Source organism: Poecilia reticulata, linkage group LG5 (assembly GCF_000633615.1).
Source record: "Poecilia reticulata strain Guanapo linkage group LG5, Guppy_female_1.0+MT, whole genome shotgun sequence".
NCBI classification, from domain to species: Eukaryota; Metazoa; Chordata; class Actinopteri; order Cyprinodontiformes; family Poeciliidae; genus Poecilia; species Poecilia reticulata.
In genome coordinates, this window is record NC_024335.1 from 12,173,575 (window position 1) to 12,196,247 (window position 22,673).

General features: G+C 36.7%; 1 protein-coding gene across 1 annotated transcript; it reads left to right on the forward strand.

Moving 5' to 3' along the window:
- Nucleotides 1-1,484: 1,484 nt before the first annotated feature.
- Nucleotides 1,485-21,918, forward strand: lrig2 (leucine-rich repeats and immunoglobulin-like domains 2). The gene is made up of 18 exons (XM_008409049.1): nt 1,485-2,157; nt 2,579-2,653; nt 4,490-4,624; nt 5,001-5,144; nt 5,349-5,492; nt 5,672-5,815; nt 6,089-6,232; nt 8,083-8,163; nt 9,440-9,511; nt 9,698-9,766; nt 11,570-11,733; nt 11,958-12,269; nt 12,943-13,224; nt 14,485-14,925; nt 15,694-15,846; nt 16,755-16,895; nt 17,732-17,956; nt 18,799-21,918. The coding sequence occupies exons 1-18, from the start codon at nt 1,970-1,972 to the stop codon at nt 19,029-19,031; spliced, it is 3,147 nt and encodes a 1,048-aa protein (XP_008407271.1). The 5' UTR covers nt 1,485-1,969; the 3' UTR covers nt 19,032-21,918.
- The last annotated feature ends 755 nt before the right edge of the window (nt 21,919-22,673 follow it).

Genomic DNA, 22,673 nt, shown 5'->3' on the forward strand with positions numbered 1-22,673 from the left:
ATAAGAGAGAGGAGGTACCAAACTGTTTTTGAAGCCTATTACCTTCATTGTAATTGGCAGCTTGCTCGGACTACAGTTCTTAGAATACTCGTTACAAAGTAAAGGTACAAGGAAAGGTGCGACTGCTGATTGGTTTGTGTTGTTTCGCCCACTCCTTATTTTTGAGGTGTGTCCTCCTGTATTCTCTACGAATAATATAGTTCAAAGCACACCCTAAGCAACACATGCGGACACCGCATGAATCTTTTTAGACAGAATGAGTTTAAAAATCAGAGTTAAAAAATATATTTGCCCCTGTTTGGGTTTCATTTAGTTCACAGATAGTTTCCCCCTCCCCCCTCCTCTCTCTCTGTAAAGAAGGGCAGGTATGGGGCCCCTTTCATTGAAGCAGAATTGACAAAACATGATGAAAGTAGACAGCAGGGCTTTACCAAGCTTCATCAGTGCGGCTGGGCTCACAAACACCAAGCTACGCTGAAGAGGAGCAGTCAGGTTTAAATAATCACACCCAGCCCCCGTTCTAAACACGATGATTCTGATCACAGGTTACTGATGCATAAAAATGATCCAACTTGTTTTGAGCAAACAGACAATAATAGACTTGGATACATGCTGTCTCCACAAATGATCAATGACATTTGTGAGACAAAGAAAATGTCCTTGCATTAAAGGGTTGGAGAACAAAATAATAATAATAATAATAGCTTCTCTCCTTTTGAAAATTAAGGTTTGGCCCTTTGTCTCATTTGTATTAAAACTTACATACACAATGATCTATGATGGAAAAATGCTGCCAGGCCAATAGCTGTTTAAAAGTGAGCACTGATATTTTAATACCAGAAGTCATAATAGCTTGAAAACCCATCCTAATCTTTTATTTTAGAACGAGCAATGAAACATGCAACAATAGGGTTAAATATGTGCTTTACAAATAGGGCATAAAAATGTTATGTTTTTATTTCTTCAAGTAATTACTGACCTTGGTTTATTTTGAATTTTTTGCATCGTCTTATTTCACTGTACTTATTTTGATGTGGTGTGTAGAACGTTGTCTCTTTATCCTATAAACGTATAAAGAAAACTAAACATATGTAAGTACACCCTTTTTAAACACTACGTTATGATGATAATGAGGATGATGATGATGATGATGATGATGATGATGATGATGATGATGATGATGATGATGATTATTATTATTATTATTATTATTATTATTATTATTATTATTATTATTATTATCATTATTATTATTATTATTTTGTTATAATGGCGAGAAAACTATGGTATAATTGTAAAGATCTGTTTCTGAAAACTGGCAGGTTAGAGATTTTGCTAACGCTCTTCTGCCAAACTTTTTTCCAAAGTGGGAAGGTCGCCACTTTTACTCAGTTAAACCACATCCAATCAAATCGTTGAAATTCTTTGACATACTTGACCATTGACCAATAGCGTGTTTGTCAACATGCTGGAATGGGGCGGGATCTTTGCTATCCTTTGTCATCAGTTTACGGCGCATTGTTTTTCTTTTGGGACAGGGCTCCAAAAACGTTATTATAATTTGCAGAAAAATATGCTTTTAACCTTTCCGTTGTTGTTTTGCAACCAGAAGCCTTCGGAGCATTTATTTTAGGCTATTTCGTTTTTCGGGAAGTGTTGTATTTTTGGGGTCAAACCAGCTTAGCAGTTAGCTGGTTAGCCTGGCGGTGAGGCTACCCTGATTGGAGCAGGACGAATTCCAGGCTGTTCGAAGAAGGGAACAAATCTCAGCTACTATGTTTCGCGCAAGTTGGACAACATTGGATTACACGATTTATGTTGGGTTTATGACGCTGTAAAGCTGAATTATGTGTTCATTAGACTGAAATCAAACGCCTGGGATAGTTTGTTGCTTTTGGTAGCTCTTAAAAGTGCCATTTGAAACGGTCTGTTAGCCACGTAGCTACCTCTCAGTAGGAGGACATTTAAAATGGCGGAAGGTTGGCCCGTTCTTCCAGCTCTTGTTGTCCTGCTGCTGAGTTTCAGTGCCTGGGTCACAGACTCTTGTCCTGCTCCCTGCTCCTGCCCAAAAGGACAAGATGAGGTCCATATTTTGGAGTGCAACAGGAAAAGACTGTCCGCTGCCCCGTTGGACGTCCCAGATGGGATAACTCAAGTGTAAGTACACAAGCGGATTTTGTCAGAAGCATGTTCCAACTAAATCCTCTGCTCTGTTTTGATATTCAAAACCCTGCACAATTGATCATGAAGACGTTAATGCATTTTAATTGATAGAACCCTCTATCAAGGGCTGTTGTATACAGATATTTTGTTAGTTTTTTCTGTGTGAATTCCCTGTAAACTAACTGATAATTAATGTTATTTAAAAAACGTTTTAGGTTTCCAACTGCATTTAAATTATGTTAACTTTGTTGTCGGACTCTTCAGTTAAAATTTTGTGTTTGTCCTTGGTTATCTTGAGTTAAAGTGATGCAAGGTTTTAGAGGTTGCCCAGATTGTTTTTTTTTTTTATTCCTATCAGAGAGGTTAGTTCACTTTGACCATTATAATTCTAATATTGTCTGTAATTTAATTTCAGCGCCATGAACCACAACGACCTGGCTGTTTTTCCCTTTCTTGGAAACGTTTCATCAAACATTACCTCACTTTCATTGTGAGTACAGAACTCCCATTATGTGTTCTTCCTCCTTCCTTGATATAAAGATTTTAAATCATTTTCTGCCATGATTGTGTAGCATTACCATTCTCCATCTAAGACCTATTTAAATACACAACATTTGATGTAATGTGCCATACAGTGCTAACGCATGCTTTGCCACTGCAAAAAACCTATTATATTTTGTTCCTGAGAAAAATAAATGATCTGCAATACATTCTTAATCATAATGAGCAGTTGCTAATCAATTGAGTCATTTCTACTTGTGTTTTTATTAATCCCTGAGAGAATARTGGAAAAACTTTTATTGCCCTCCCATTTTCTTGTTTTRTTTGGATCTAACAAGTCCAATGACACTTCTAAGTMATTTTGTCTTAAAAAGTTGTCTTACCCATGAATAAACTTCTAATCTTRCTTTTTGACATGCAAAGGCAGAGTTTGTTCTGGAGCTGGACATAATATAATATAGAATCTTACATTTTATTTCAAGTTCAATGTGTGCAGTATTGCAATTAGAAAGTGCWAAGGGAATAAATAAGTCTTACTTAAGGTGAAACACTTAAGTCAATCAAGAAGGAATCAAAATACATTTTGATTATTATTTTATTAAGAAATTAAGCAAAGAATATGAGCAATGAGTCCCCTGGGTAKTCCAGGGAAGTGAAGAAAAGATTAATCGCTTTTAATATCCACCAGCCCTCTTACAGAGATTGAAGCAAAAAGAAAAATCCCACCAGTTTCAGTTTACTTCACATCTCTGGTATTTGCACCTGCAGACAATGACCCTGGATAGTTCCAACCCTGGTCAGAAARACGTTTTWTTATGTGTTTCCAGCGAGCTGCCTCCAACATGAAGGGTGCTTTATAGATACAATTTATTGAAACAAAGCAAAGTTTTGACATAACAAAAGTCTGCTGGAATGCAGTATTTGGCAGGTAATAACATTTCAGGCGCCTGTTTGCCACTAATGCATTAAATCCTGCAATCTTAACTATATGCTATAACTTATTTAGTTTAATTTAGAAAAAATGAAAAGTATAATCCAGGATGTAGCCTGGATATGGTCTCAAAAGTTTGATTTGTACTGTTATAGTTGACCCATTTGCTCACTGTATGGAAGACTTGTTCAAAAATATTTTAGTGTCACTTTATTGAGCCAAATAACTGACTTGATGTCAGTTAATGGGGCCACCACATCGCTCACTATAGAGTAGGCTCACCATATACAAATACAGTTGGCCCTGGTTTGATTCCCAGCCCTGGGCAATTTGCTGCATATCTTCGCCTTACCTTTGTACCATTCTACTTGTCCAGCTATCAATGAATTATGGTCACAAAAATCTTTCACTGATTTAGAAAAGAAATTGGAACAAACTTCCTCTGTGGCAGAAAGGACAAAGTACGAAACTTTCTGTTTGTTACATGGTTCTTATCTGTCAGTATGAGGTTACGCTTAAATTTAGCTGCCTTTAATGTTTGAATGATTTTTATATAACTTTTAAGTGGCTGGGCAATAAAATATCTTTTAAAAAAAAACGTCAAAGAATTGTTCTGTGGAAGTTCACATAAAACAACTTGAAGAGTTTCATAAATATTACAGATGTTTCTTTCTAATTCATGGAATCTGTCTCCTCAGAAGTTAGAAAAAATGAGCTGTCACTCCAAACATTTGAAAAATACAGATCTTTTTTAGGCCTCATTAGTCATCATTACTCATTGGGTTTAGTATTCCAGTTTAGCCAAGCTTCATGATAACTTTGAATTGATTGTGACTTGTAATTATCAATGTTATTGCAGAAAACTGAAATGTTTTTGTTTTTAATATAATTCAGAGTCCACAATCGGATCTCAGAACTGTTGATGCATGAGCTGCAACCATACATTTCCCTGGAAACACTGGACCTAACGTCTAACTCTATCTCTGTGCTCAAAGTGGGAGCCTTTCCGTCCATCCAGCTCAGATATCTGTAAGTAATACTACATCATTGAAATTAACATTATATACTTTTCCCCTCAGGACTTGGAGTCACCATTAAACATTAACAACAACTTTTACTTCCTCCTCAATTTCAGTGGATCACAATAGTTGCGTAATCAGTAGTATAGGAAATAAGAAAACACTTCTGAGGATGAGTTTAGGTTGAATAGTAACAGTTCTTTTGGGAATGTAAAGCATTTTAAATATCTTAATGAAAAAACTGCATGCATTGTTGCTTTTGTTATTAAAGAAATCATTAATGCGCGGAGCTTCTTTTACTCCTGAGCAGACCTAAAGTAGGTGAGGCATATTTATCCCTTTTTAATTTTTTGCTTCAGTGTTTCTGCTTTTGTTTCATCTTTTAGGAATTTGAGTAACAATAAGATCAGCCTCCTGGAGCCTGGCTGCTTTGAGAACATCTCCAGCTCACTGCTGGTGCTTCGGCTGAACAGGAACAGATTAGTTACGCTGCCGTCAAAAGTCTTCAAACTTCCTCAGCTTCAGCTACTGTAAGTATTAAACATATTTTAGTTCCAACCTGAAATCGACACCCTCAAAGTGATTTTTATTTATGTTTTGGTTTGATCAACTTTTATTTAGGCTAATGAATCAAGCTGGTAATGCTACTTTAAGTATTCCAGCCATTTTATGAGTTTACTTCATTGTTTTATTTCTGCTTGGCTAAATAAAGCTTTGATTTACTTTCCCAACAGGGAAATGAAGCGTAATAAGATCAAGATAGTGGACAGTCTGACATTCAAGGGGTTGGACTCGCTAAAGTCACTGAAGATGCAAAGAAATGGCATCACAAAGCTCATGGACGGAGCATTTTTTGGGCTAAACAACATTGAAGAGCTGTGAGTATAATGCTGTTCATTTCAATTTCAAAACAGTTTAGTTACTATTTGTTTTAGAAGTAGCTGGTTGGTTTTGATGGGAAATACTTTTCTCATGGTTTGTGAATTATCAGCCTGGAGTTTCTCACATAAAAATAAATATTATTTCTTTGGTCTTTTGTTGTTTTCCCATCTTTCAGAGAGTTGGAACACAACAACCTAACGGAGGTTAATAAAGTTTGGCTGTATGGCCTCCGGATGTTGCGCATCCTGCAGATCAGCCACAACGCCATAGGTGTTATTCGTCCTGACGCCTGGGAGTTTTGCCAAAAACTGGAGGAACTGTGAGTGTGTTGCTATTAAAAACCGAAACTCCTATGCAGATGAGCAGTCCCACATGGTTTCATCAGCCACTGTTGTATAATTGATTTAATGTTTACTGTACTGCCTTTTTTTCCTAGCCGTATCTGAACMTGATTATAGCTTTCCACAGCTCATTTAGCAAAGGTTAGGTTGTGAAATTGTCTAATTTCTGAACATATTTGTACACAACCAAACAAGGTCAAATTTAAATGGATGGGAATTGTACTTTATGAAATTGGTGTTTATCTTTGCAGAGACTTGTCCCACAACCACCTGACAAGACTTGAGGAGACTGCTTTTGTTGGATTAGGATTCCTAGAGACTCTGAACCTGGGAGAAAACTCCATCAGCCATTTGGGAGAAGGCGTTTTTAGCGGCTTGGCACATCTGCGCAGCTTGTAAGTACAATGCCCTGTAGCAGTATCGCCTATGTGTTCTAAGAAATTAAATGGAGCTGAGTTTGCTTATTAAAATCAAGTCTTGACTTGTTCTTGACTTGCATTCCGACAGATTGCTGACTACAGTAGGTCACAGGGTGCTTGTTTTCGTTCTTTATCTTCTAGTCTGACATGAATATAGTTTTTCCTTGCATATTAGAAAAACCATAGGAGCTGCTTTCTCTTTACATGCTGGTTTAGTTTCCGTTATGTGGTAATCCTGCTTTAGTCATTTCATTTGTATTCTGAATCAAATGACTCGGTGTGTAATTTTTCCCAGAATTCCACTTTAGTTCTGTATTATCTGTTCTCCAAATGGAGAAGAAAGTGTTTTTGACAGCCTGAAGAGGTGCTTTAATGATTAGCATGTATTAACATTTAATGAATGTGGGTTTCTCCTAAGTAGACTCTGATGGATTAAAACTGCAAATGCAATCATAATCAGTCTTTCTAATGGAATATTTGCATTGCCTTGTAAGGGCTGTATGCGTGTCATACATGTGGGATGTGAGAGGGTTCTGCACTTTAGCTGTACGAGGGGCAGATTTAATGGGACGATTACAATATGAACAACATTAGCATTACAACAAAGGCTTTGGAAATCTTATAGAATAATATGCTAGCCTAATTAAGCAAGTATGCAATTTTTATATAAGTATTATTCTGTAACTTATGAAGTGTAGAGAAACTCCTCATTTGATGCAAGTATAAGGTGCTGAAATGAAATATGGAGAGTTTATGTTTTGGTATGTTTATTATCCAGAAAGCTTTCATTGAAGAGAGGTATTTTACAGAGCCAGGCTTCTTTCAGAGGTGGCCATGCATGAGGGAAGTAAAACAAAAGAGCCTGTGACCCATCCTGCAAACACAAAGCCTCTCTGGGTTTCCAGGAGACCCATGAACTGTGATAAACAGTGCTAAACAGAGCCAATTATTTCCTCTCATCAGAAGCAGGGCCACCAAACTTTGACACAGCTTAGAAGCTCGGTGTCTCAAATTGTTGGGTCCGGAACTGTGGCTACATTCACACAGCAGGCCTTGATGCTCAATTTTGATATTTTTTTTTCTGGAATCTTATTGTTTGTGTGTGTGTGTGTGTGTGTGTGTGGTCATACATACTCCTCATTTAAAGCAAGTATAATCAGACTTCTGTGTGAATGGTTTACAACCCCAAAGTGACCCACATGCACAGAAGAAGAATGTCACACTGATTACGGGAGCAATAATGGATACCACTATCTATGGATTTATTTTAAAGTTATTCACCAACAGGAGTCGGCAGTACTGTCACAAGAAAGCACAACTCATACCAATGGCATTTTGTAGAGTATTGACTGAAATCTGTGTAAAGAAGTATTTTTGTATGTGTTGCCGGCACCAGGAGTGGTGGAATTGCGATTATATTTCATAAGTCCAGATTTGTCATAGATTTAATTGTTGTTTATGTTCAGTTTTAGTCTGTCTGGCGGTGATGCATGTCTCACGTCAATGACATAAAAGTAGGATAAAATGTCACTTGACCATTTAGACTGCAGACGCTTTCCAAACTACTGGAGATGTATCTTATTTGGTATTATATTAGTGACACATATTTGATTTATTTATTTGTTTATTTTTTTGCAGCAGTTGAAGGTTGAAAAGATTGGAATAGGGTCATTAAAACTGCTGTGTGATTGTTGCCTAAAGTTCCTATTACTGGCAACCACAGTTATTGGGTTGCAAATACTAATTTATAATGTATTTACAGAAGATGTTTTTAGCTGTTTAGCACATTTAACATATAATGTGTGATATGACTCTTTGTTTTTCAGAGATATTCACAACAATGAAATCTCATGGGCCATTGAAGACTCCATTGCTGTATTTGATGGAATGAAGAAGCTGAACACACTGTAAGAATGGAATAAAGATGGCTGTGTGAAATTGTAATGTACTGCTTGCTTGCATGCATGCATGTTGTTGGAATGCCTTTCATTTAGACAAATACCCTTCTTACATGTTATTTCTTAGTGCTTCATTAGCATTTTAGTGATGAATGTTATAAATTTAACATATATCTGTTTATTTACAGTACTGTAAAAAAGGGTTTGCCCATCACAAATTTGTTCTGTTACTAATATTACAAGAAAAAGACAGGCAGAGTAAATGGAAATGGATTGTTTTACATAATTATTTTATTTAGTATAGGATAAAACCATTCAGACCAACCTGATACTATGTGAAAAAGTAGTTTGTCTGCTTTGAAATATTGTTCTGGTGTATAGCCCAAGCGTTTAGACTAATGCCCCAAACTGATGCTGGCTGGATAATCTTTAGGATTTTCTGGTGGAAGTTTTTTTTTTATTTTTATTTTTTAACAAATATGTGGTGGAACTTTGGTTTTATTTGTTCAGCAGCAGTTTTGATCTTTGAACTCTCTTGTGGATGCCATTTTTTTCCAGTCTTTTTTTTGTTGTTGTTGAATTATAAGCATCATCTGAGCTAACTGAGGCTACCCACGCTTAATGGTATTTTGGGTTGTGTTTTAATCTTGTGGATGTGGTGTTGACGTACTCTTGGAGTAATTTTGGTAGGTCAGCCACTTCTTGGAAGATTCATTCCTGTTTCATTTTTTCTCCGTTTGTGGTTAATGATGTTCACTGAGGTTTATTGAAGCCTCAACCTTAGAAATGGTTTTGTAATCCTGTCTAGACACACACATGTTAATGACGTCCTCTTTTCATGTCTGTTCTTCTTTTAATTGTATGTATTGCTATTTGAGATCTTTCAACTTGCGTATTGTTGTGAGCTACGTTCTATTTTAGTAATACCATAATTATGCAAATCAGGCAATAATCACACCTTTTTTTGTACACAGGGCTTGTTGGTTTGGCAAACTGTTTTTTTGAATTAATTCTGTTTGATATTACAATTTGATTGACTTAAATGTGGCAAAAAAAATTAAATCTCTGTCAGGTACCAACATTTTAACAGCACAATTCACTATATGTCTATAGTAAATGTTTAATTTATAGCCATGTTATAGCCCGAACAAGCTGACTGACCATGAAATATTGTTCAGTTGTTTTAAACTAACCTTCACAAAAGTTGTGGACTCGGTTTATCAATGTGTAAAACAACTTAAGAAACTGTTTTAAAAATATTACATGAAATTACTTTATTTTGCAGAAATTTGCAGCGGAACAAAATCAAATCAATCACTCAGAAGGCGTTTGAGGGGCTGGATGAGCTGAAGGAACTGTGAGTTAAATCGTTAAACTTTCTTTGTGTCCTGACAGTACTGATAACTCCTACAAATATGTTGTTGATGACAGATTATATGTATCAGTAAGACTGTCTTAGAATTATGTAATTTTAGTAAATCCAGATATAGCTGAGATCAAATCTAGTTAAAAGCTCTAATCCATATTTCTGTCTTGTCTGCAGGGACCTTGGCAAAAACGGTATCATGTCCATACATCCTGAGGCACTTTCCCATTTAAAACTGGAAGTATTGTAAGTACGCTGAAAGCTTAAGTCCTAGTTTTGGTTAAGCTTACATACAACAAAGTTTTTTTTTTATGTTTCTTAAACTGATTTTTAAAAATGGAATTAAATTACTTATAAAACACGAATTTACTTTTTGTTTTGATGTTAGAGATGTTTGTTTATTTTCAGGTACATCTTGAGCGGACTCCCTGTTAGTAAAAACAGCCACGTCCTCTGCTAGAAAATATTACAGAAATATTTTTTCCTTTTTAGAGGTTTTGATCAGCACTTGTTTGGCGTCTTTAAGACTTTGCATAAAGTACCCTTGATGCTGTAATGAAAGTAAGACAATTTCTTATTTTCATTAGAATTTGACTTATAATCAAATTACCGTATTTTCCGCACTATAAGGCACACCTAAAAACCTTCAATTTCCTCAAAAGCTGACAGTGCGCCTTATAATCCGGTGCCCCTTATATATGGACCAATATTGAGCAACAACGGGTCTAGCAACTACGGTAAGCAGCCACTGACTTCATTTTCCAAAGTAGAAGAAGAAGTGCGCGGTGCATGCTGGGATAGTTGTCAGAACGATGGTTTGTCAATAAAGTTTCGGGGAGGGGTGAGAGACAGAGACTGCAGCGGCAGCGTGTCGGTTGGTCTGTGTTACCCAGAAAGCAATTGGGTACAATATCGCAACACCATCACCGTGGGTGAAACAATGACTGGGGCAGACTACTATATAAAGTACTCGGGGAACACTTCTTTACAAATGTGGATGTGTAATAATAGAGTACGACAACCCAAACTGAAGCGTCTATTCTATGCGCCTTACAATGCCTTATATATGAAAAGCTTTAAAATGGGCCATTTGTTGAAGGTGCGCCTTATAGTGCGGAAAATACGGTATTTTATTTACAAGTCAACCTTCACTTCAGCACACTTTATTTGCAAGTGGATAAAGGATATTTTGCTAGTAATCTGGAAAAATTGAAAAGAGAAACTGCATTACTGGAAGTAAAGATTAGCGCTGTTTTAAACTCCTTCCGATGTGTTAATGTTGCAGTCGGGTGAAAATGCACATCACTTGATGGGAAACTATATAGACTACAGAGGAGTCAAAAATGGTACTGGAGACCTACACACATCTTAGTGTATGCTCTCTGTAAAAAGACATCAATTCTATATTTTTTCGCCGAACTTTTAAAGCCAGGGATTTAGTTTTTTGAAATGTTTGAAACATGTAACTTTAAATTGAGAACACAATTGCATATCTAATTTAAACAGATTTGACTGAGCACAGTAAAATGGTTAAGTACCAGCTTACTATATAGCTGGAAACATTTATTCAACACTAACTTCTTTCAAACTTGACACTGATGACCGTAATATATTGCACATCACTTCATGCTTCATGAACATACATGTCCAAAATGCGTTCACTAAAATTTAAAATTAAATTTGATATGTAACCCTGTGACTTCTAGGATAATGCACCAAAACACCTAGAAGTGTCAGGAGTTTTGTTGGGGAATTCCAGTTTGTTAGTGGAACAAGAAAATAGTTAATTTGGTGATTGTGAATATTTAGATGTCAACTCTGCTCCTCTGGTTTTAAACTTTCTATTGATGAATTAGTGGAGTTATTTTGTCTTTCTTTAGATATTTTTACTTTATATTTGCTTTTACTACTACGATGACATGACCTTTCTGGAAGGTAAATTTAAATTGAGACTTTAACCTAGATAAATAAGGGATTTAATTATAAAAACAAAACGTTTTTTTTTTTTTTTTAATGTATGACAATTTGCCAATTTTTCTGCTTTCTCAGTGTCCTGAACTCCAGCAGCCTGCTGTGTGACTGTCATATGCAGTGGCTGGGTCCCTGGCTGACCGAAAGCCACTTCCTTCAGTCTGTCTCTGCTGTCTGCGCCCACCCTACTGGTCTACTTGGTCGCAGCGTCCTTTCAATCAGCCCAGAGGAGTTTGTTTGTGGTCAGTTTGAATATTTAAATTCTCAGAAATATATGATGAATTATAAAAGATGTTGCAAAAAGGTCCTTGTCTATGTTTGGTGTTTTTGTTGAGGTATTTGGAATAGTTGAAATTCTAATACAGTGTGGTAAATATTTTATTCTGAGAGATATTTTATTCAAGAGTTCTATTGGAATATTGTTAATATAGAACAATCTCCCAATTTTCCTCTTTCTCTGCTATAGATGATTTCCCCAAGCCTCGGATCACGACCCACCCGGAGACCTCAGTGGCTTTGAGGGACAACAACATGACTCTGAGCTGCGTTGCATCCAGCAGCAGTGACTCGCCAATGACCACGGCGTGGCGGAAGGACGGGGAGGTTCTCTACGATGCAGAAGTGGAAAACTACGCCCGTTATCAGGATGGACAGCTCATCTACACCACCGTGCTTCATCTCCTCAATGTCAACTTCACTGATGCAGGGCTTTACCAGTGTGTTGTCTCCAATCACTTTGGCTCCAACTACTCAAACAGGGCTATGCTGACGATCAACGGTGAGATCCTGTCCACTTTTTCATGAATACTTTTAACATCCGTTATTAGAAAAATACTGATCTGATATTAATATCTGTGTTGGTCTTGATATTGAAAAAACTAATTCTAGATTGAGTATCAGTGACAATGTGCCTGGTCCATAAGGGCAGATCTGTTCAATGTAATTCTATACTTTATTCTCTGAGCTTTATTATTTATTGTACATTGGCTGTTATGTTTCCTATTGCACTGACTGAGCAAATTAAAGTTGAGTTGTTTTTACAAGTTTGACTAAGCTTGTAAAGCTTTTGGTGTCTTTAAGGATACTGTACTGGTCCAGAGTAATCAAATAAATTTGTTATTCGGCACATTTTCATCTGTTTATAAAAAATGAACTTTTTAAGTCAATTGAGCACTGGTTTTATGTATTGAATTGTATAGGGCAATTCTAATATTCAGATATCTGTATTGGTATCAGAAGTGGAAAAAGTGGATCTGTTATGCAGTTTGTTTTCTAGAAAAAGTGTTGGTCTTAGAAACTTAGTCTGCACTGCAGTACTTTAATAAGGATTGTGCTATTGTGATTTAACTGAGTTGCAATTAAAATGATTACCTAATAGATTTTAAGAAAAGTATCAGCCAAAAGATGTCTTGATAACAGACCCTAACCCCAGATTGCCCTCTGCTTTTCAGAGATGCCCTTCTTCCGTAAGACTCCCATGGATCTGACAATCCGCACTAGGACGACGGCCCGGCTTGAGTGTGGAGCGGAAGGTCACCCTTCTCCCCAGATCGCTTGGCAGAAGGATGGAGGCACTGACTTCCCTGCTGCCAGAGAGCGCAGGATGCACGTGATGCCTGATGACGACATCTTCTTCATCACTAATGTGAAGACAGAAGACATGGGAGTGTACAGCTGTACGGCTCAAAATGCAGCTGGCAGTCTCTCAGCAAACGCCACTCTGACCGTCCTGGGTGAGTCACGCTCCTTATCAGCAGAGAGTATAACTGTTCCTTTGTTTTCTGCTTGGTCATTTCCGCTCAAATTGGATGCTTTTCTATATGTGTCACTTACTAGAAGCTTTTATTTGTTACCACGTTGCCAGATAGAATCAGTGGTGCTGCAAAAGAAAACCTTAACATGTTTATTATTCACAGGGTTCTTATGGGTGGTTGAAATTCTTGAAAATGCTTGAATTTCAATACGATGTTTCAAGTGCTTGATTTCTGTATAAAGTCCTTTTAAGTTCTGGATATTCGAACTGCACAGTTTTGTAACGAAGTGCAATCAAACGTTTGGTTAAAAGCCTAAATTTAGAGAACATTAATTAAAGTTGAACCTTAATTAAATATTTAACTTCAGACAGTGAAGCACATCTCACTGTCTGAAGTTAAATCAGTCTAAACTTCTCTTTTTTTAGATAAGATAAGCTATCTAAACAAGATAAGCTTTGATAATTTGCCTAGGTACAAAGATGTACCAAAATTCTCTAAGTTTAGTCAATTTAGAGAATCACCTTAATTATTTCAATTTGCTAAATGCCAGAATATTTGGCAAGAACATTTTTTACGTTTTTTTTAAACATTCTTTATATATTTAGCATTTAATTTGAGCAGGAAGGTCATTTACTTAAACATAATTTGTTTGGATTGTTTCAATGTAATGAATATTTATTATTGCCAATGGCTCAATGACTTAATGATCTAAGTAATTGAAATAAGGGTTAGCTTATAATTTATACATTATGCAAATTAACACTAACACAAATTTTTCTTGTTAAATTTGTGTTTTGTTCCTTAAGCAGTCAGGTTTATAGTGTATGTGTGTGTGAGAGCGAGAATCATTTCAAAACAAAGACTTTTGTTATATTTTAGTTTACATTGTCCCTGCTGTAGAACATAAAATACCATCACAAGACATTATTAACAAGTCATAAATTATGTCATAGTGAATAGAAATTGTTTTTATTTTAGTTAATTTGTGTTGCTTTTATTTTATGTCCAATATGTGGAAAAGTTTGAAAACTTTCCTTAGAAATGCTTGAAAAGTGCTTGAATTTTACTGTGGGAAAAGTGTGTGAGGCCTGTTTTCACATCCTCCTGGCTACAGTAGCTTTATTAATCACTATTTTAATGACTATACTTGTCAGACTTTTTTATGCTAACTAGTTGTCAGCTACAAACTTCACTTTTCATACCAACCAATTCCAAAACTTAATCAGTCCTCTTTTCCAGAAACCCCATCCTTCGTGCGGCCATTGGAAGACCGAACAGTGGCACGTGGTGAAACTGCAGTGCTTCAGTGCATAGCCGGAGGCAGTCCCGCTCCCCGACTCAACTGGACCAAAGACGACGGGCCTCTCATGCTCACAGAGCGTCACTTTTTTGCTGCAGCCAATCAACTCCTCATCATAGTTGATGCTGGTCCAGCTGATGCGGGGAAGTACACCTGCATCATGTCTAACACCCTGGGTACCGAACGCGGCCACATCTACCTCAGCGTCTCACCATTACTCAACTGTGACACAGCAACTGGGTACGACAACGATGCCTGGACCACTGTGGGGATCGTGGTAATTGTTGTTGTGTGCTGTGTGGTCGGGACGTCACTCGTCTGGGTCATCGTCATCTATCACATGCGCAAGAAGAATGAGGACTACAGCATCACAAACACTGGTTAGTCATTTTCGAAATGCTGTTAAATGAAGGCAGATACGAGATTAAAGGGGACATATGATGCAAAATCCACATTTTGCACATTTTTGTACTTCTGTTTTGATTTCAACTGCTTTTAAAAACAGCCAAAGCACTTAAAAAATAAAAAACACCCAGCCATTTTTTTTGGCAATAGGTTAACTGTTTCAAAAACCCTTGGGAATGTAGCGTCAGAAATCAGCTGGTCCTGCCCTTCACCAGCATCAGCTGGGAAAGCTGGACTTACTAACCCCAGCTAAGTCCAGCCTGTTACCTAGCAACCAAACTGAACTCCCAGACATTTGCCCAGCAGATTTTACCACTGTATGTCTTGTGTATTGGGTGTGTTTTGTTGTTGACTTGCCATCCAGAAACCACTTGCTGCTTCTTGTTGGTTGTGCAGGAGGGTCTACTAATGCTTTTCAAAGATATAGGGTTGTATAATTATCTGTCTGTTTGCGCCCTTTTTAACTTGAAATGTAAACGTTGAGTGATGGGGTGTGGTCAGTAGAAGCTTATTTAAATTTAAAGTGACAAGAGACCCTAAAGCAGCTCATTCTGAAAGGCAGAACTGACCAAACTAAAATCTCATTTAAGAATGACTTTGTGCAGAAAAAATGTAATGAACATGTTTTGTATAGTCCATAGACCCATCCTAACCTGTTAACGGAGGCATAGTAGGTCGCCTTTAAATCTTTACTCAGCCATGAAACTAATATTTACCTGGTTGGACACATGTCTTTGTTACAGATGAGATGAATTTGCCTGCAGATATCCCAAGCTACCTGTCCTCTCAGGGTACTTTGTCAGAGCCACAGGAAGGCTACAGTAACTCTGAGGCAGGAAGCCACCAGCAGCTCATGCCTCCACTCTCCAATGGATACAGTCATAAGGGCACTGATGGTATGTACTCCATTTTAAATCTCAGCAGGATTCAGTCAAACCTCTTTTCTCAATACTGTGTACAATCGCGGATGTTTTGCTTGTAGGTTTGTGATGTTGACATTACAAACATGTTGTAGTATTTGTATGCATGATTCTTGCAGTAGATGCAGTTGAATCGCTATGATGTTCCTCAGACATGTTTTGTAATGTAAGTTGCTTGGAAATTCCGAAGAGCTTTATTGACACAATTTGGAGTAAATTTCAGACGGGATTCATTTACTTGTTAGTTGACATTATAAAACAGCTGGTTCCACTGAAATTGTTTTAGGAGTATATTAGTAAAAGTGGTTGAATGCAAACACTCAATACACTGGAAACATTTCAGAAATTCTGCAAAAATAAATTTCACACCTTACACTGTGCACTACTTCTTTATTTATCAACGTAATAAAAAAGGAAGCACAAAAGTGTTTGTCCATCACAAAAATGCCAATCAAGCACATTTGATTTTCTGGCGTTTTCTTTCCCCATAACATAAATTGAAAAAGTTTAAGGTGTGGCAAGTTGTTTGCTATAACTTGTGACTAAATCTCCCAAGATCTGACTTAAGTACTGCAAGAGTAGATTAAAAAAAATAATAATTTTGTCTAGTTTTTGTTTGGGCTTAATGAACATTTTCATATCAAGGAAACATGTTGACATGATAAAGAATACATAAATAAACAAAGGTTTTCTAAAGAAACTCTCCTACCAAAACAAAACAAAAATTTTAGAGGCTTTTTCAAAAAGAACAAAGCTTCTCAGATGTGCCTTTTTAATGTGATTGGAGATACTCTCATGCCTATCAGGCACTTGTGTCTGTTGTTGTGTTTTGGATCATATCCCCCGCAGAATGAAACTGTAACTAATTATTATATTTGTCCCAGGAGTCTGCTATGGAGACACAGGCAGTGAGGTGGAAACTGAAGGGAATGGGATGCTGCACTGCAAGATGGGCTCTCTGTTCACCGGCCGTAGCAGCTTCCATCCTGGCGAGTCTCGTGAGGGATTAGCGGGAGTCTCCTCTGGTTTGTCATTATTTTATTGCTTCTATTTACTTTTTTAAAAAAATTGGAATGTTTTCTCTCTGAAAAACCTTTGAATTAGGCGTCGGCATTTATCGCATTGTTTATCAATTATGGTGAAAAAATGATCGTCATGATGAGAAATTTGATTTATCGTTGGCTTGATGAATTCCATTTACTGATGTTAAAAAATATATATGACAATTTTTTTTTTTTTACTATTTTCTCCACTGTTCTGTGAGAGCATCAATAAAATCAAAAATATTGTTAAGTGCACTTACTGTGTGCAGTTTAGTGATATAAATCACATATTTAAGTAGCTGCCATCCTGAAGAAGCTACTTTCTAATGGGAGTGCAGTATTTGTGGTGCTATGAATGCTGTGGTATGTATTTACAGCCACACAATTACCCAAAGAAAATTAATGATTAGTTTTTAATCATCCTTTTTATTGATATTACAATAGTGCCACAAAATATTGTGATCAAATTCTAAGTCATCCAGTCCTATTTTGAACTTCTTTCATTATGTTCTTGCTTACACATTAAGATGTTACTTTTGTAACCTTAAAGCATTTTTAATGATTAAAGGGCCTAAAATAACTAACAAAAATGTACATAACATCAGTATGTGCATTTTTCATTTTTTGTTTTTTTTTTGCAAAAATGGGAGCATTAAAGAATTAAGATTTGTGTACTTGAGACTTTCATCCTGTGAAAATCTGAATCAAATCAAAGCAGATGTCCAAATTTATTAATTAACTTAAAAAAAACCCCAAAGTAATAATAATTAAAAAAAAAGTTAAGTGCAACAATAACAATTATCGTTTTATCTTACTAGGTGGTGCAGGTCCTCTTGTCATCTGCTCCGATTGCTACGACAACGCCAACATCTACTCTCGAACGCGAGAGTATTGCCAATATGCTTATCTGGGGGAGGACGATCCACTGGACAGGGCCCTGCCAAGCCTGAAGGACGGCCTTGGAGACACTGCCCACCCTGAGGATACAGCACTGGACAACCTCATACACAACAACCACACTTCTGCAGAGCAATATGTTAAAGGTAAGACATCAAGCAAAAGCTCAAGTTTTTTATACTTGCACAAAAAGATAAAATTACCAACATCCAGGTATAAACTGCAAATATGAAGTGGTTTTTAAGGAAAGTGGCTATTAACCACACTGCAGATGCACAGGTTAGACTGCACGAAGCTGTATGAGTATTGTGGTAATTGATTTAACAAATCTGTAGAGGATATTTTCCATTGACCTGCTAAACACAAAGGTGAAGCCACAAGCTTGTAGATATTATATTGACTTCCTGGATATCTTCTTTTCAGTTGCACAAGTACAGTGCACAGATAAAGAAGACTATTTATGCATATAAATGTTTTTCTCTGCTTTCTTAAGAGATTTTAAGCAAAAATATTACAAATTGCTAAAAAAAAACAAAAAAACCCCACAAAATCTTGCCAAGTATTTTTGTGTAGTTTCTAGTGCACATTTCTTATTAAACGTAAAATACACTAAAACTAACTTACAAATACCTTTTCACCAAGGTATAAGAGCTTCTTTTGAGTAAATAATTCTTGAATATTGATAAAAATGACTAGTTCCATTGTCAGATTATTTCACTTATATCAATACATTTTTCCCATGTCAGTGACATAATCTGCTAGTGGAACTGGCAGATTATTGATTTAAATATATATTTACTTAAAGCAGGCTTGTATATCTTGCTGAAAAGTTACTTGCGAGTACGTTTTAACTTATTTCAAGTGTACTAAGATATTTGCCCTAGAAGCTAAGCAAAAATTACTTAAGATTTTGTGTTCTTGCAGCGTAGGGAAAGAGAATCATTTTGGTGCTGAGATTAAAGGTTTTCTGGTTTTTGGCTATTTGTAGATTCGCTCAGCAGATCTTTATGGAGAGAAGGTGAAGATCCATCATCAGTATCTCAACCTGGAGCTTCCCATCTCTCAGTAACATTACACAGGACACCTGCTCTGACCTCTGCTGCTGACAGGGCAGTAGAGCAGAGTGAAGCAGTGGCTAACTACTTCCCCAGGCAGCCCACCCAGGACCACAGAAGTGCCTATAACAGGACTAACCCACAGGACCACGGGGCTCCTACATAGGCTCTTTAAATTCAGGCAATGTTTTTGCCTCAGACTTGTTTCTGCACCTCCTTACCTTTTCCATCCTTACCTTTACCCACTACCTCCAAAGAGATTCCTTACTTTCTGCCAAAGATGCTCTCTTGTATGTTTACATTCCCCAGCTCAACTCAAGAGGACAAGCTAATGTTCTGTACTTCAGAAAGACTGATTTCTCAGACAGGATTAATTAAAATGACCTCTTTCCAGACATCCTCACCTCAGGAGGACACCGCCTCTTCCCTTCATTCTAGCTATTCTTCTGTCTCCAACAACAACAACAACAAAAAAAAGAATGAATGTATGCTTAATGGAACCAAGTCGGACGCTGCCAGGCAGGACCACTTCTCTGAGGCAGCTGTGCCTCAGCATTTCTGGTACCAGTTGCAGAGTACTCCACGTCTTAAGAAGAAAACACTAAGCCCTCCTTTTCAAGTGGAGGAAAAGAGGGTAATTAAAGAGAAAGATGACCAGCAGTATTCAGTTGATAACATTGGAAAGACTCTTAAAGGCTTACCTCTCATGTTTCCGCAGCCATTCTGACCGACTCTTATGCAAATTCCAGAGACAATAACACCAAAATGTGGTGTGTATTATGAGTATACATATATATGGGTACATTTTTCATGTATTATCCTTATTTGTTGTTTCGGGTTTTTAAATCATGTTAATTTTACACTTTTGTTAAGAATAAAGAGCAGTTTGTGAAGAAAATCATTTGTTTTGCACATGAGACAATCACAGTTTGCTGGGTATTTTCTGATGGTTGTCTAGCAGACGGCCTCATTTTTATATCAAGCCTCTTCAGTGACCTTTCTACAGTATGCACTGATTCATTAGCCCTTTTGTTTCCTTTGTTACAGGCACTTCATGTTGGCAAACTTTATTGTGCAGTTTACTTGTTGTTTCAGGTTATAAAGAGGTTTTTTTTTTCAGTTCAGTCAGAAAATTAATGATCCTACATAAATAGTAATGAAGCCTATAATTTCACTCTGGACTGTGAAAAAAGGAATGTATTGTCTTCTTTTACGTGTTTGTGTATGTAAATAATGTTATCTAATGAATTACATGCTCTGTTTGTGCATTTGAGGTGAGAATTACAGCAGCTACTTGAACAAAGCAACTTAAACGTCCACAGTGTGTGAGCAGTATGCACAAATTTTACATTCTTGATTTTGACAGAAATAATCAGATTTTATTTCTGGATGGTTTTTAATTATTTAATGTGTTTTGAAAAGTTGAAAGTTGGGGTGCATCAACAAATTGGCTCAGATTTTCTTAGTTTTGGGAAATCTGCGAGCAGCTGGTCCTTGCATGAGAAACTGATCTTATCTGTCTCCGCAAAGATCCGAAAATCAGCCACTGTCCACTTTTACTCTGCCATAAGAGAGGACTGACAGCCTGACTCGCCCACCAGGTCACATTTGTACATGCGCAATGAACAATAGTCACCCCACTGTTGCCAACTTAGCAACTTTGTGGCTATATTTAGCAACTTTTCAGAGAAAAACTGTTTTAATCGGCAGGCTGGGCTTGTTAAAGATTGGTGATTGGCTGGAATACTGCAATCGGTGCACTCCTAGATGAAAGACACTAATTGTAAAACAACACAGTACAGTTTCATCAGCTGCTATGTTGTGGTTGGATTTGATAAAAGATTTGTGTCCAGTTAAAAAGATCATTTGATCATGAGCTGTCCAGAAAAAGCCTGGCTTTTCACAGTTACGTCTTCACTGATAAAACTGTTTGCATTAGAGAGCATTTCAATATGACCTCTAAGGTGCGTTCCATAATAATATTAATGAGTTGAAACCTCTTCAAAATAATTTCACCAGTACTGATTATTAACATAGGTTGTATTACAAAACAGTTATAAAATTCATTCTGTTTGGGAAAAGTGTATCTAATGAATTTTTAGCCGGGTGTGTGACTGTTTAGTTCTTTTCCCCATTTTTCAAATTGTCCATTATTAGATTCATCCTCATATGCGAGAGTTTGGATATATTATCATCTCAATCATATAACGATTCAGAGGATTTGATCTCATTGGATCATTGTTGGGATCCAATGAGTTAAATGGTACTAAACTCAGAAATGCTGAAATTAATTTTAAAGTGCATAATTATGCTGCTTCATGCTGATTTTTGTTTTGGCACAATTTATATCATGGGAAAAAGCTTATTTTTTTTATATCAGCTGTACGTTCAATTGCCTTAAACAGCAAGTGGTATTCAGAAATCCTCAGTGATGTGCAGGCATGAACTGAAAGTTCCTCTTCTGATCTACTTTTTTTTTTATTCCAACTTGTTTTAATTCATCTTAACAATGTGTGTTCCTAGCACTTTCTCAGCCTGTTTTTATTTTTCGGAACTTGGTATCAGCAACAAAGCTAATGACCAACTGGTATCCAAGTGAGGAATAAAGCCTTGGCAAAACTTTGTAGTCTTGTTATTCTGTCACACTCCTAGATTCAATGGTACTAAATGATTTTTCTGTTTTTGGTGTTTTAAAACTCTTCGTAAATGATGCAAAATTGTCAGTGGAAAACTTTCAGTCATACAATGACCAGAAGTGATTTATTTGTTGGGTGCTTAAAATTTTTTATACAAGTGATGTCGATGACAAAAAGTGCTTTTAGTTCTCTAAAACATCCATCCTGACCTTATACCAAAGTTTAACAGTGATTGCTCTGGCACTATCCAATGCTGCTCTGTTTGCTTTGTTAAATCTTGCCTTTTCTTTTTGTGAAATGTTTATTTGTATTGTATGTTGGGCCTTGTTTTAATTGTACATTCTGTAAAGCATGTCTAAAGAGTCTTTTTGTTACACGGCAAATATTCCAACATTAAACATTAGTTCTCATAACTTCTGTTGATTTTTGACAATATTTTTACAAAACAAACACATTTTCAGCTCTAGGGGCCTTTATTGAACAGTACACAGACAGTAAATGAGGAGAAAGAAAGGGAAGACCGAAGAGTCTCAAGCAGAAAGATTTTTAAACGAAGAGTTTATTAGCTAAAATATAAAAAAATAATGCAGTTCTACATTGTCTTTGCTGGTGCCAACTTGAGAAAACAAACATGCTGTTTCCACAATTTAATTTTGAGTTGCAAATATTTTGCTGGCATTAATTCTGGTCACATCACACAGAGTAATTTTTAAAGGGCAAACAGATTAAATGTGGGCTTAATTGCATCAAGCTTGTACAAGTTTGGCCAGCATGGGGCCTAGTCTAGGAAAAAAAGATTCAATAAAGTCTCATATAAATCCACGCTATAGAAGACAAATCAGATAGTGTTTAAACTTAAAAATGTACAATTTGTATCTCAGCTGCAGTCCCTTCTCCCCATCAAAGACATGGCGGCTGCGTTAATCAGCCCACACAAGCTTATGGATTATGCAGGCGATGTTGAAGGTGCTTATTTAGTCAAGGACGTGGAACGGGTCACGTTCCTAAAAACAAGGTTTCTGTCCTCCTCATTTAGGTTTATGTAGCATTATTGATAGTTTCACATGCTGGTGAAACATTTGACTTTTCAAAAAACAATATTAAACATTTTAAAACTTGTAGCACACACACAAAAAAACAAAAATAATGGGAAGATATATAGATAATGCAGG

Bases quoted from the DNA above. Each gene is read 5' to 3' on its own strand.
- lrig2 (XM_008409049.1), top strand. From the start codon at position 1,970: ATGGCGGAAGGTTGGCCCGTTCTTCCAGCTCTTGTTGTCCTGCTGCTG. The intron at 2,158-2,578 runs GTAAGTACACAA...ATTTAATTTCAG, and splicing joins CCAGATGGGATAACTCAAGT to CGCCATGAACCACAACGACC. The intron at 16,896-17,731 runs GTTTGTCATTAT...TTATCTTACTAG, and splicing joins ATTAGCGGGAGTCTCCTCTG to GTGGTGCAGGTCCTCTTGTC.